Source organism: Cibotium barometz, chromosome 48, assembly GCF_041138505.1.
Source record: "Cibotium barometz isolate CiBa-2024 chromosome 48, ASM4113850v1, whole genome shotgun sequence".
In the NCBI taxonomy this organism is placed as follows: domain Eukaryota; kingdom Viridiplantae; phylum Streptophyta; class Polypodiopsida; order Cyatheales; family Cibotiaceae; genus Cibotium; species Cibotium barometz.
Genome location: NC_141093.1, coordinates 3483864 through 3498196, shown reverse-complemented (window position 1 = coordinate 3498196; position 14333 = coordinate 3483864). Strand labels below are relative to the sequence as shown.

General features: G+C 43.4%; 1 protein-coding gene across 1 annotated transcript; it reads right to left on the bottom strand.

Annotated features, from left to right (window-relative positions):
- Window positions 1-1762: 1762 nt before the first annotated feature.
- Window positions 1763-7382, bottom strand: LOC147610712 (uncharacterized). Its single transcript, XM_086785181.1, has 3 exons — window positions 6566-7382; window positions 6176-6406; window positions 1763-2380 (listed from the first exon to the last, which is right to left on the bottom strand). Exons 1-3 carry the CDS (start codon window positions 7328-7330, stop codon window positions 1907-1909), a joined length of 1470 nt encoding a protein of 489 aa, XP_086641307.1. The 5' UTR covers window positions 7331-7382; the 3' UTR covers window positions 1763-1906.
- Between the last annotated feature and the right edge of the window lie 6951 nt (window positions 7383-14333).

Sequence of the window (14333 nt, the reverse complement as noted above, 5' to 3'; positions counted from 1 at the left end):
TTAACATGTTATTTAAAAGGGCCATTGGATTTGATATGAAAGCACTTTAAGTCTTGGATATTATATCATGATTAGATATAAAAGTTATGTCCATTGAGTGATGGCCATTAAATGAAATCTTGATGTTCTATGAGTGATGGAGATTAAATGTAACTTGAAGGTCCTCATATCTCTTTCCCAAACACAGCAATCATGTAATCATGTAAGGGCAAGAGCAGGTGAGAGCATCGGTTCACAATCATGTAAAGGAAAGATTGTTTTAAAAAAAGCACAAGGGCTTTTAGTGGTGGTGACACCTTGTACAAATTTTTTGACACTATTTTTTAGATACTTTGATTTTTTCTCTTGTGATGTTTGGCTTAAATGAAGCCTCTGTATTCCTCATTTGTTATGTGTTTTCTCTCTCTCTCTCTCTCTCTCTCTCAATCAAAGCAAATTAATTTCAATTTTTTGAGTGGATTACTTTACAAAAAAAACAACAAGATTGTGTGTGCATTTCAATGAATGTTTCATTGCCTATTGTTAATTGGTTGGTATTTATCTTCTAAACACATACCAAAAACTTTTTGCTTGAGGGGTTTCATTGCTAAAACCCCCTATGCAAAAAAAAAGGTGCTCACTAGAAAAAATAGTTACAAAAAATCTTAAAGATAGCTGGTAGATACTTGAAACATTTTGCATAGTTGGTGAAACCCCCTTTGCAAAACATTTGAGTGTTTTCTCACTAGAAAAAAATAGTTGCAAAAAATTCTCAAAGGTATATAGATTGGTATTTGAACATGATAATTAGTGCCTCATAAATTCATGATTAGAGATTGATATTGCCAAGGTGCATTTATTAATAGATCAAGCACAAATTTAGAGATAAATAAGAAAACAAGAATAACATTATGAACGTAAGATGGCCTTTGATTACGATTGATTTGATTACAAAAATATTTTTTAGTGTAATGTTATCCATAACATTGTTAATTCAAATTCTTTAATGCTCCAAAATATTGTCTACCACGCACATTTTTTCTACCACAATCAAGTTAGCATACTTATTTATTGAGGATCCGTGATAACTCAATTAGAAACAACAAATGGGGTTACAAGAGGTGAGTACAACTCATCTTAGTAAGTCATTAAAGAGAAGGTATGCTCTATTAGGTTGCATCAAATTGTATGGAGTCGTGGTGTTTGATGATTTATCTTTTGAGATTCTTGTTGTGAAGGGGAAAATAAATGGTGTGTTACATCTTGATATTCAATTTTGAGAGTGTTAGAAGTGATAGACCATTAAATGATGAGAAGCAAACTATGGTCAAGAGCAATGAGGATGCACAAAGTGTAATTGCCTTGATCAAACAGATTCCAAAGAGTTCATTGGGGTTAGCATTTAAAATGGCAACAAAAATTAAGTAAGTTGAAGAGTTTCCTTGCCATCCCTCTACATAAACACAAAAGCAGCTGCACAACATTGGCTTTTATACTCATGTGGGCATGTACTAAAAGAAATTGTCATAATTGGCATAGACATGTAATAAACAATGCTTCAACTCAGTCTAATGGTTGGTGATGTTAAAAGGAAAGCCCTCTTATCTACATGCCCGAGAATATGAAGGCCACTTTGCCACCATTATCCTGTATTTTGTGTTCTATTAGAGTGTACTTCCAGTATCATGCCTTAACTGATTTCAGTCAGTAGACAGGGTTTCCTAGTTCAAAAACAACACAACCAAGAACTATCCATAGGAGGCAAAGACTAAAAGTCAGATGGAAAAGTTTCAACATTGTGACCCCTCGAGAGACTTTATAAAAAATTCAGATATACATGCTTACATTCATAGATCAGCTCACCTTATCTAGCTCCCACTTAAGTTCCCAAAAATCACAACTGAGCTCACCTTATCCTCCCGCTTGCTCACCCCTTACCTTTTCTACTCACACTCTCCTTTTTGCTGGCTTTTTTTGATCTCTCTTCTTTCTTGTGTTTCCTATGCTCCTTCTTTCGGTGTCGCTTATCCTTTTTTTCTTTCTTCACTTGTGCTATCAGGGCTAGCGCTTCTTCAACTGTTTTAACACTATCAGGCAGTTCCAATTCTTTCTTCTTCTTCTTGGGTTCACGCTCAAGTTGCTGGGGAATACTGGCTCCAGTTCCATGTGTCATCCATGCCGGCAAAACCATGGCTCGCCCTCTTCCAAATCCAGGCATGTGAGCAGCATCTCTAGAGAGCATTTTGTCTTGCAAGGGTTGTGTGGGATGTTCTGTCAACTCATCATCTTCCTCAGGAAGGAGTTCATAAGACTTGTTAGCTGTAGCATAACATTCCGTCTTCAAATGGCCATGACCTCCACAGCGAGAGCACATGACATTGTAAATTGCATCTAGAGTAACCTGATTAGGCACAAATACTGAAGTAAAAGAGAGAATAATCTGACATGACAAACTGCCTCAAAAGAAACCTGGTAAATTTGAGAGCAACAAATTTATCTAGAGCAAAAAATGGTTAACTGCAAATAGAGCAGCCCATTCATGGGCCTTACACACCGCCACCTGTGCAAGTTGTCAGGAGACCTGAATCGGAAGGGGTTTCATGAGCATGGATGGGAACTATTGCTTCTCTCAGAATACGCAGCGGAGATGATGACCAGATCTGGGAGCACGAGAGCAAAAAACGCATGCAGAAAAATACAGCACAAGAGAGAGAGAGATAGAGGCGTGTAACTCTGCTCTATATACACAAGAAAATCCCGGAGTGTGATACAACATGGTATAGGGGCTGGGGGCCTATTTATATGGCCCCATAGACCAGTCGGCCTGTGCTACAGGCAGCCGACTGGTGCTGAATCTCCACGACCAGCAAAAACAGCCAGTCGGCCATCTCAGTAATGGAGTCGTGGACCAGTGCCATCAGTCGGCCAGCTACTGGGTCCTCCTGCCACCTCAGGGCTGCCTCCCAAGCCACAGAAAAAATGGGAAAAATAGGGAAAAAATGCAGAGTGGGGAAAAATGAGAAAACACCTCATAAGGGCGGGCACACCCACAACAACGGCCCTGGTGTATAAAAATAGATAGGAGACCCTGGTGTATAAAAATAGATAGGAGATGACTTCTAACACCCCCTCTCAGCTCCTGGCTGTGAAACCAACCACAGGGAGCTGGGGTGCCACCTGAGCAAATCCTGAGAGAGCGACTTCGTGAAGAGGTCCACCGTACTGTCCTCCGTCGAACAGAACTAGCAAGATGTCATCAACAACGATCTGTTCACGAACAAAGTGCCTCTGGATGACCATGGGTTCCTCCAGTGGAATCCCAAACCTGCAATGCAACCTTTGCATCCTCACCACCTCACAAGCAGCCCGGTACTCTGCCTCTGTCATCGACAAGGCAAAAGATGACTGTCTCTTACTGCTCCAAAAAACTGCTCTGGGGCCTGAAGTAGATCTCCTCGTGTCTGGATCTCCTCCCCAAACTAAGTCACTCCAACCGTGGAGTCGGACTCCATCCAACAATCCCCCTCCTGTGTAAAAGAGTCCATGATCCTTCGCATGCCGCAGAAACCACAGGAAACAAAATCCTGCCTCCCAAAGAGACATCAGCAACCATGAGCTCAACTGCCTCATCAGGAAGCTCCCGTCCAATCTGGTGTCTATCAACCAGATCAATGAACCATTTTGCTTCTGAGTCAAAGAGGCATCACACTGCTCACAAGGATCAACACCTGTTACGGTGCAAAACCAAGTCCCGGAAACCTGATGAAGACCACGCAAGGCCTTTTGAAACCTGTCAACCACCCCCTCTGAATCCGGAACCACAAAGCCTGGAGTATGCACCTCCTTCTGCAAGTAATCAACTGCCACCTGCCTGGCTTTCCGAAAGGTCCCCGTGGAAAGAACATTCTCATCTACTGGAGGTTCTTTGTCCCGAATACTATGAGACATCAGAGCATAAGTGACATGTTCAGTTTCCTCTGACTAACGAACACAAGAACTACCAACATCAGTACTGGAGAGTTCCTGCCAACTGCTGCCATCTACTGGCAAGCTATCCACCATCTGGTCGCGAAAAGCCTGTACTTGCAGCATATCCACACTTAAGTGGCCATTACCAGACTGCCACTCATCACAAACCTAAGGACCTGGGAGAGAGAGTGCTGAAAGCTTGTACCATTCTCCACTCCGCCTTCCCAAACCACCTGGCCTGTTGCTTAAACCAAGTGACGGAACATACAACACCTGGGAGGAATGCTTCCCCCCTCTGCCATCGGGAACTATCTCCATCCTGCCCTCACTGTGAACTCGGATAGTGGATGTATCCCCAATAAGAATGTGACCAGAAAGCCTACAGAGATCCTATAAACCGGAACGGGAAGAAGTCATGTACTTGGAAGCACCACTATCTAGAATCCACTCCCGAGTATCCGTTGCGGAGAGTCCTCCAATCTCCTCCCTGCCTGAAGAAAATAAAACAGCGGTGTCCACCACCTCTAGGTGCACAAAAGCCAAAGTCTTCATGATTGCTGCTGAGGAATCTTCACCCTTCTCGGTCTTCTGCTTGGGACACTACCTCCAATAGTAGTCTTTCTCGCCACAATCATTACAGGTTCTCTCTACCTTTAGTTTCTCGCGGTCAGTAACGGACTTCTTCTCAGAAGACTTCTTCGACGAAGCCTTCCCTAGTCTTCCCTTTGCCCGTGTTACGACCTTTCAACCGTTGGCCAGTTAAGGCCTCCGAACCTCCACCCTGAGGAGGGTTCGTGAATCGTTCCTCCTGGTCCAGGACCATGGACACAAGCTCCTCCCACGTGATGGTGCTGAGCCTGCCACTGGTAATCAAAGACGAGTAAAATGCCGAGTACGGAGAGAGCAAGTGCGACAGCAACGTTATGGCCATGTCCTCTGACGATATCTACTTCCCAGCCTGAAGAACTTCCTGCTGAAGAGCCTGCGGCTTGTTAATATGCTCCCGCATCGTCGACGACTTTGCAGGGCTCATAACCCGCATCTGTACTTCCAAGAAAATCCTCTTCATGGGCGATACCCTGTTGTAAAGAGAGGCCAAATGCTGCCATATACCTCTGGCCAACATCATATGCTTTACATGATTGATTACCTGCGGTGTGCAGTTGAGAAAGATAAACGAACGGACCCTGGCGTTGACACGATCCCACATCTGTGTTTGAGCCTCCCGGTCCTTTCGGATCGACGGTAACTCCCCTTCCTCTACTTCCGCACCAACAACGACGAAATCAACGAGGTCGTAAGACTCCAAAACAGATTCCATCATAACCTTCCATATGCCGTAGTTGCTCCCGTCCAACTGACGGTCCACCGGGAACGTGGGGAGTGTCGGGATGTTCACATGCCTCTCGGCCATCTCAAACAGATCTGCCATTGCGGGGATGTACTCTGAAAAGGTGGGTGGGTGGGAACAAAGAAGAACTAAAACCTGCAAGTGGCTGTCCAGCAAAACAGCCCGCCGTCCTCTTGCTTCTCCTCTTCCCGAACAGTCCCGTACGGTCCACCAATCAGCCACACAACAGTCCCCCTCTTGCTCACACAAATCCCAAGAACTATCTAGAGCCTAGGCTCTGATACCATGTCAGAATACGCAGCGGAGATGATGACCAGATCTGGGAACACAAGAGCAAAAAATGCATGCAAAAAAATACAGCACAAGAGAGAGAGATAGAGGCGTGTAACTCTGCTCTATATACACAAGAAGATCCCGGAGTGTGATACAACATGGTATGGGAACTGGGGGCCTATTTATATGACCCCATAGACCAGTCGACCTATGCTACAGGCAGCCGACTGGTGCTGAATCTCCACAACCAGCAAAAACAGCCAGTCGGCCAGGTGTCAGCAGTCGGCCATCTCAGTAATGGAGTCGTGGACCAATGCCATCAGTCGGCCAGTTACTGGGTCCTCCTTCCACCTCAGAGCTACCTCCCAAGCCACAGAAAAAATGGAAAAAATAGGAAAAAAATGCGGAGAGTGGGGAAAAATGAGAAAACACCTCATAAGGGCGGGCACACCCACAACAAAGGCCCTGGTGTATAAAAATAGACAGGAGATGACTTCTAACAGCTTCCCCACTATCATATTGAAAGGGCTATCAAATACACAAAGCTAATGCAGAAATGGACAACCTTTGAGAATTAGAAAAAGGTGAACAAAACCTGCTGACCTTTTTAGGCTCTTGCCGGTTCCCTTTAGGCTGTTGTTGCTCGAGCTTTACATTGCTGGGATCAAGATCTTGACCAGTGCTTTGGGACACTAGTTTCAGAGAGCATCCAATCTTCACATTGCCACCTTCATCTTTCAACGATATTACCTTCACCCAGACCTGGTCGCCTTCTCCGGCGACAGCTGCAATGGCCTGTACCTTCATCTCGTCGGGATCCTCCCTGTCCGTCACCTGACAGTGTCAGAAACTTGAGAATCTTATTGGTAGTGTGGCAATTTGCCACTGCTCATGGGCAAATAAATCACGTGTATGGCACAATAATCTGCAACTGCTCATTGCAAAAGCACTATCGATCAGAGTATTAAGAGCTCTAAAAAACAAGAGAAAAACCTCGTGGTCACTGAGCTGTGACAGATGAACGAGGCCCTGCTTAAAGAAGCCCTCTAGGCGGACGAAGACACCAAATGACCGTACAGACTGCACTTTCGCTCGGTGGACGGAGTAAAGGTCCGGCAGTTCCTCGTCATTCCGTTCAGCATTTCTGTATCGGCCAGCAAAACGATCCCTCCCGACATCTTCGTCCATGTCCCTCCGACGGTCATGGCTACCATCTGCGTTCATAGATCGCCGCCCATTTGCTCTGTCACCCGAAAACTCCGGCCCATCCTGTCGTTTCCGGGCATACCTCTCCTCCTCTCTTCCCCTCCTGTCGTGGAAACTGCTTCTTCTGGTCGGAGATTCCTGCCGCCGATCTCTTCTTCCGTCTTCGTGAAGTCTATGATCTCCGTCCTGCTTTTTCCGGGCGTATCTCTCCTCCTCTCTCCCCCTCCCGTCGTGCCTTCTGATCGGAGAGTCCTGCTGCAAATCCTTTCTTCTACCAGAACGATCGGTTCCGTGAGAATCCCTTCGAGGCTCATCGTCGCTGTCGGAGTAACCCTGCCGCTTCACATCCCCACTGCGGTCGCGGCCATGTCTTCCCCTGTCATCGCTGTCTTGGCTTCTTCCGCAAGAACGCTCGCCTCGCCTTTCAGTCGGAGACCGATGGCGTTCCCGCCGAATTTCCGGCGGTGGCGTAGCACCATCGTGACCGAACCCCCGCTTGCGGCCATGCCTTCTGCCGTGGCTTTCCTCCTCCTCGCGCCCTGAATCCGCCATAGCCTCCTTGAGAGTTTAATTTGTTCGTTTGGCTTCTCCCATGAAACCTAAATAAAATTCATATGGAACTTTATGACTTATGGTCCACTAGTTAGCCATGCCAGGGAGGTTTGGGGTGTGTGGTATGGGACGTGTATGCCTTGTGGGCCACAGTTGTGTCGTTGCTATGCCTTGTGGGTGCAGGCTTGCTACAGTTGTGTCGTTGCCTAGCTTTGTGGGTGGCTTATTGCTGTATTTGATTTGGAGCCTATGATTAGGTGGCCAGTACTAGCCGAATCCCTATTTGTTTCCCTTGTTTGTTCTCGGTTACAAACATATGTAAGTGGATTCTTACTTGGGGTGTTTCATTCGAGTTGTTTATTTAATTTACATAATGCTAATTGATAGCTTAAGCTTGGATAACATTTATTAAGGAGGATTAATGTTAATTATTTTGAACAATTTCATGTGAATGAAGAGAGTTTATTTGCTTGAGAATGTGTGGAAAGAAACCATTGAAATGGTTAGTGTATGGTTTTGTTAAAGGCTTAAATATTTGGTTACATTGCTTTGCCACCACCTCCATCACCACCCACTAGAGGCCTCTTGTGGGACAATTAAATGCATAATGGCCTTGCATGTGGTATTTGTAGCATGCCCCCTTGCAAGTGTCAAGGGTTATAGTACATCGTCAAGGCCTTTAACCAAGATCGCTCTGAAGATGAGAGGGCTGCCCACTAGGTACTCACAACTTTATTGATGCTTCTCTTGTCTAGAAATTACAATTCCTAGTAGCATAGAGTGACCACCGCTATGTGGTCAACCTTACTCAAGGCGTATCCTAGTGTTGGCAAAGGAAGGTTCCTCGAGTCACATTGAAGATCCACGACTGCGAAGAAGATCTTTCTTCTTTTATTATGTGCCTTAACAAAATTGATGTATTACTAGGCAAAGGGTGGTTTTTCCACAAAAATTCTTTGTAAACATTGACTATCTACATCATGTAATCAATTTCATGATGAACATAATAAGAAGATATTTTCCTTAGTTTGTAATTTATCTAGTCCAATGAGTAAGATTTCTTCCTATGTTGATGTGTCAAATATGGATAATGATGAGTCGTATTTGTTTTTCTTTGGAAACAAAAGAAATGCTTTTCAATGAAACGAATGGGATGTTCATTATTATGTTCTCAAGAATGTTCAATGCCATGATGGTATTTGTGCATCTTCTCTTAAGAATAAATTTGAAGCTTTTCTAGATTTTGAGAGTACTTTCTATGCTAGTTGTTTTCCTCAACATAGAATTAATGCTATGTGGGCATCCGCTGTTCTAGCTTTATCTCTAGTAAGGAGAGTGATTCTGTTCTTCCTAAGAGGTTTGTTGTGGAGACCAATGGGCTAGTTTGAGCTTTGGTGCCATTGATATGGCAAGCTCAAAGGTTGTTGACTTCGTGAGTGTGGATACTGGTGGGAAAAACTCCTTTGAGAAATTATGTTTCAGTTTTTAAATGTGTTTCCAAAGGACCTACCTTTTGGTTTACCTCTGAGAAGGTGTGTAGACCATAGGCTTGAAGGATTGAACTATTCAATGTTTAGGTAGCCTTACATGTTAAGCTAGATTAAGGAGAACGAAATTGCAAGAGTACCTCTGGATGGTACATATTAGGCCTAGTAAGTCACCATAGAGTGCATGTATTTTATTGGTGGGGGCAAGAAAGATAAGATCAAAAGGATGTGTGTTAATTACAAGGATCTACTGTTAAGAATAAATATCTCTTACCTAGGATGGATGACCTTATTGATCGGCTTTGTGGAGCTTGATACATACTTCACAAAGATTGATTTGAGGATAGGTTACCATCCAATTAGGATAGTTAAGGATGACGTCTTGAAGATAGGTTTTAGGACTACGTTGTATATGCATTTTGAGTTCTTGGTTTTTCCATTTGGATTCACGAATGCACTAGCAACTTTCCAACAAATAATGAATGATTTATTTCCTTCATATCTAGGAAAGTCTGTGATTATTTTTTAAGATGGCATCCTCATATATAGTAGGACCCTTGAGGAACATGCTCTGAATCTAAGAATTGTATTAGGCATTCTCAAAAAATAAGTCTTGTTTGCAAAAGAAAGCAAATTATTTCTTTAAAGAGCTGGTGTACCTTGGACACATTATTACTATTAATGGTGTCCACATTTATTATGAAAAGATTATTACCATTAATGGTGTCCACATTGAGTATGAAAAGATTATTACCATTAGTGGTGTCCACATTGATTATGAAAATATTATTTCTAATAGTGATGATATTTATATTGAGTATGAAAAGGTTATAAAGGTCTATGTGATGAATGGCCAATCTTAAAGACCATCATCTAATTTAGGATTTGATAAAATAAGGGAAAGTTTTATGTACCCAATGTTAATCATGCAAGTCATGTTTAAGTGTCATGGAATTGCCTTTTGTTGGGCATCTAAGTGTGATGAGGACTGAGCATTTGGTAAGAAGAGATTACTTTTGGCCAAAGTTGAAGGTCTATATACCCGATGTTGACCATGCGAGTCATGTTTGAGTGTTATGACATGCCTTCTAGGTGTGCTCAGGACTATGCATTTGGTAAGAAGAGATTACTTCTAGCCAAAGTTGAAGGTCAATGTTGAACAATATGTTCAAAATTGTCAGTAATGCCAAGTCAATAAAGTTGAATACTTAAGATGTGGTGGCTTGCTATAATAACATTGGAAATGCCTAAAAGGAAATGTATTTCTATAAATATTGTGGTTGGATTACCACAAACTTTGAGGGGGAGAATAATGCCATTTGGGTTTTTGTTTAACTGACTTACTAAGTTGGTGAAATTTATTCCTATGATAAAGAAAACCTTAGTTATGCATGGAAAGCCCTAGCATCATAGAAAGAACGTAGGGAACATCGAATGTCATGGGGCTTTGCCCACACTTGAGAGCACATACATCTCAATCAAGAAACCAAATTACTATGGCCTAGCACACACATGCACAGTTGGGGTGTGTCACTCACCTCATGAAAGCTTGTTGCCTGGGATTCTCGAAGGAGATGATGTTACTATGCAGCTATACCTAAAAGCTCCTCTCTATCGTCGCCACCGCTGCTGCACTCCAAAGGAAGCTCGACCCTCCTCTCACCACTTAATCTGTCACACTCACTCTCTCACATGCATGCAAGCAAGCAAGCACACATAAGAGCTCAAACAAGCAAGCAAACAATAGAACAAGATAGTAGATAAAGAAGAAGAGCACTTAATTGAATTAGCATAAAAGAATGAGTTGTGAGAGTTACATTTTACTTCTTGTAAGGTTTGAAAGGAAACATGGTATTAACCAGTAAGGTGTTCTTGTGGAAAATAATTGAAATTCAAGCATAATGCAAATACCTAATCAAGCAATGAGACAATATTTTGTGACTAGCTAAGACAAAAGTAATATTCAGGTTGGTCCAAATTCGATCTAAACTAAGATGAAGCAAAAAGCAAGCCTTGGGTTATGACCCTAGTCTCTACATATTATCACTGTTAAGTGATTATGACATGCTTTCACCTTGATTTTTTTAAATTTAATAAGAAGATATAAATGTAAAAGTAGGGCACTACCCTACTACAAAGACCCAAGCGCAGAGACCTCCTACAAGTGTATCTAAGAACCGCTAAGTGAGAGCTAAGTACCTCCAGAATGATGTTTTTTAAAGCCCTTTATTGGTAGGTTTTTAGCCACAATGTCTCATCCCATGGAGATCAAGGCTACAGTCACAAGGCTCCATCACTAAGAGCTAAACATCCTACCTAGATCGCACATGGTAATGGTTATCTTCTTGGGCTTTTCTTTTTCTTCTTTCTTGTCTTTTTTTTGGTTTGCTTTTTGTTCAAACTACTTTTACTTTCACAATTCACCTAGAAGGCTCTATTCTAACTAAAGAGGGCACACTAAGAAAGGTGGAGTACTTGGCATACTTTAAAGTCGATCTCAGAAAGAATTGAACTAGGACCAAATCTTGAATGCTTGTCCAAGTAATAACTACAAAAGTGACAGAATAATACAAGAAAGAACTCAAACAAACATTAAATGGAGAATCATAAAAAAGATTGAAATTAAAAACAATAGCATTAGTTGATGATGAGTTTAGAATACACGTGATTAGTTGTATGTTTGGGAAGTCGGTCTTGTGAATTGTACTTGTAATGTTGAGAACTTCTCTTGTGCTTCTTGTGAACCTTGAAAAATCTTCAAAAATCAACGCAACAGCCATAACTCATACGCTGGGTCAGTCTCAGTGTCACTAAGCTCATTATCCTCACAGTTTGATTCTAATATATATGCCTCTTCTCATGTACGAGACAATGGGCTTAGTGCATCCTCACTATGATATGGCATGGGTACTATAGGCAAGTGAGCTAAGTAGCTACCGATAGCTAAGCTATCTAGGAAATGACCAACCATACTCCAGAAGGGACAAGAGTAAGCAACATTATTTCATAGAATGATAGTGTAAGTGCATGTTAGTCCGTGCGCGTGCACTGTATGGGAACCACCCTTAGCCGCCATAAACCTTAACTTCACCTACCGTGACGGCCGCCACCCTTCACCTACCTTGGGCCATCATCTACCTTGGGACTTTTTGTATGGGTATGCACGTCTGATTGGTAATCATGGACTTTGGCTGAGACTCTCTCTCTCTCTCTCTCTCTATTTTCTCTGTGCTTTTGTTCTCTTTCCCTAGTTTTCTTTTGTTTTCTCTGTTAAGGCAGAAATGCCACTAACACCTTGTCGACCCACGATAGAGAACCCCACAACCCCTTTGGGAGATGAAGCTCTCCTTTCTCCAAAAATCTCAAGTAAACTGTCCTCTACGCAGCTGCCTTTTCCAATGCTTCTTGCACCAACAGCCCCGCTTCTGGATCCAATGCGCTTGTGGCCTCATCCAGTAAGACTATATTGGGATCTCTTACCATCAATTTGAGGTGGCCAAAAGCAAAGGATAGCAATAGCCATAACTGGACCCAAGGCCCATCTGTCGTCGTAGCAACCTTTTCTGCAGCTATACTTGATGTCCACCTTGTCAACGCAAATCTTGTCTTGGTCATCAGTACCTTGGAGGAGATCTCCTCAGTGGCAACACCCTCACATCACCTTAGTACTGCACACAGATCATAGTCTTGTCGGCTGGGCAAGAAAACACCTTGAACAGTGTTGGCATCGAAGACAGTGTGGGGTAGGGTTCATTGCGACCTCCCCAGCAATGCCGTGAAAGCAACAACCACTTCTTAATCACAAAGTCCAACAACGGCAGTCATTCCAAGCGCAAGGTTCGTTGATGCTATCTGCAAACTTCAGGATTGGACGAGTTTCAAAGGTGACGTCGCTGCCGTTCTAGCAAACCAGAATCTTGCCGTTCGGATTCACTCGAAAAAGTCTTTTCCTTGAGAGGACTAAGGCTATGAGAGACATAGTCTAGCCTTTTTCCTTGAATGCCAGCCTCACATTTTGCATGTTCATTGAAAACTCATGATGATATAGATGCATTTCTTCACAAGAACTAAGCATACCAAGCAAACCCTGCTCCTCACAAATCTCCATGAAGCATAGAGGGATGGTCTAACAGGCAATAACCAACACAAGGAGTGTCCCATCACAAGCAATTTTCATCAGCTGCCTCTGCAAGGCCGTTCATTTGGCACTAAATGGAGTTCACCATAACAGAAGCTATGACTGGGAACATTCTGGCATAGCTCCTTTTGTTCAATGTCTTTTCCCGGAAGGCATGAGATCCTCTGTTTCCCTTTTGTGCCTGAGAAAGTTTGGCTCCCTTTTGTATGCAAGTTGCTCAGAATCGCGGATATGGTAGGGATCTGGCCTATATCCTTGCACAGAGAAAAGCTCTATGTGATCTCCATTCCATAGAGTCATGGTCATCAAATGCCCCCCAACAGCAGGGAAGGCCATGTGCTGTTGTTCGGGATGCAATGGTCTTGGCACTTATTGAGGATGCTCCAATAAATGAGCCGAAAGGGTTGCAACACGCAACCATGGATGAGGTACAGAGTGAGGCAGTGGCGGACCTGTGTAGACGAGAGAGAGCCGGAATGCCCTCACATGTCCAGAACCCTCAGATCGGTATGTAGGAGAGCATGGAGGATGATCTCCCGGATGCTCATATACATGAGAACAACAGTCACGTTGTGGAGGAGCAGTGTGGCTGCAAGAGCCCAGAAAATGTCACGGATGATCCAGATAGTAATTCTAGCCATGATGATAGGATGGTTGGGATGAAGGCTGAGGACCGTGCAGAAGGAGCATGAAGGCCAGAAGAGCTAGGTGATGTCCTTGGATGCCTCTAGCACTTCATCAAATTTCCTTCATGGGGTGGACAATTAGGATGATCTGGTATCAGCTAATGAGAAGGTTCTCCACACATGTGGGTTACTTGCAGCAGTACAAGATGAGGGTGATAAACTGTTAGTCTGGAATGGAGTCCCCCAGAATACCCTAATCTCCACATATGCTGATGAAAGGCTCAGTAGCGAAGCATTAAATTGCTTGAACCAAGTGAAAAGTGAGGGAATGCATCTAGACCCGGACACGATTGGTTGTTGCACTCTACATGCTTGTGATAACATCCAAACCCTAGCCAGGGGCAAGCAAGTGCATGCTGAGATTGCCAAAGAGGGGCTAGAACAAGATCCTGACACGGGTAGTGCTTTGGTGAATATGGTTGCCAAGTGTGGATCACTTGCAAAACAGCACAAAGAGTGTTTGACACACTGCCAGTTCATTGTGTTGTCTCATGGACTGCACTTATTCCTTCCTGGGTATGCTGATCACAATCTTGGTGAGGAAGCACTGATCTGTTTGGACAAGATGATGTTGGATGGCATGCTTTGGGATACATTCATGGTTGCTTACAACTTGAAAGCCTGTGGCAGGATTGGAGCTATGGACAGATGCCATCAAATACATGCTGAGCATGGGCATGATGAGGAAGCAC

Coding starts and splice junctions, on each gene's coding strand:
- LOC147610712 (XM_086785181.1), bottom strand. CDS start 7,330: ATGGCGGATTCAGGGCGCGAGGAGGAGGAAAGCCACGGCAGAAGGCAT. Junction 6,407..6,565: donor CACAGCTCAGTGACCACGAG/GTTTTTCTCTTG, acceptor TGACACTGTCAG/GTGACGGACAGGGAGGATCC. Junction 2,381..6,175: donor ACCGGCAAGAGCCTAAAAAG/GTCAGCAGGTTT, acceptor GTGCCTAATCAG/GTTACTCTAGATGCAATTTA.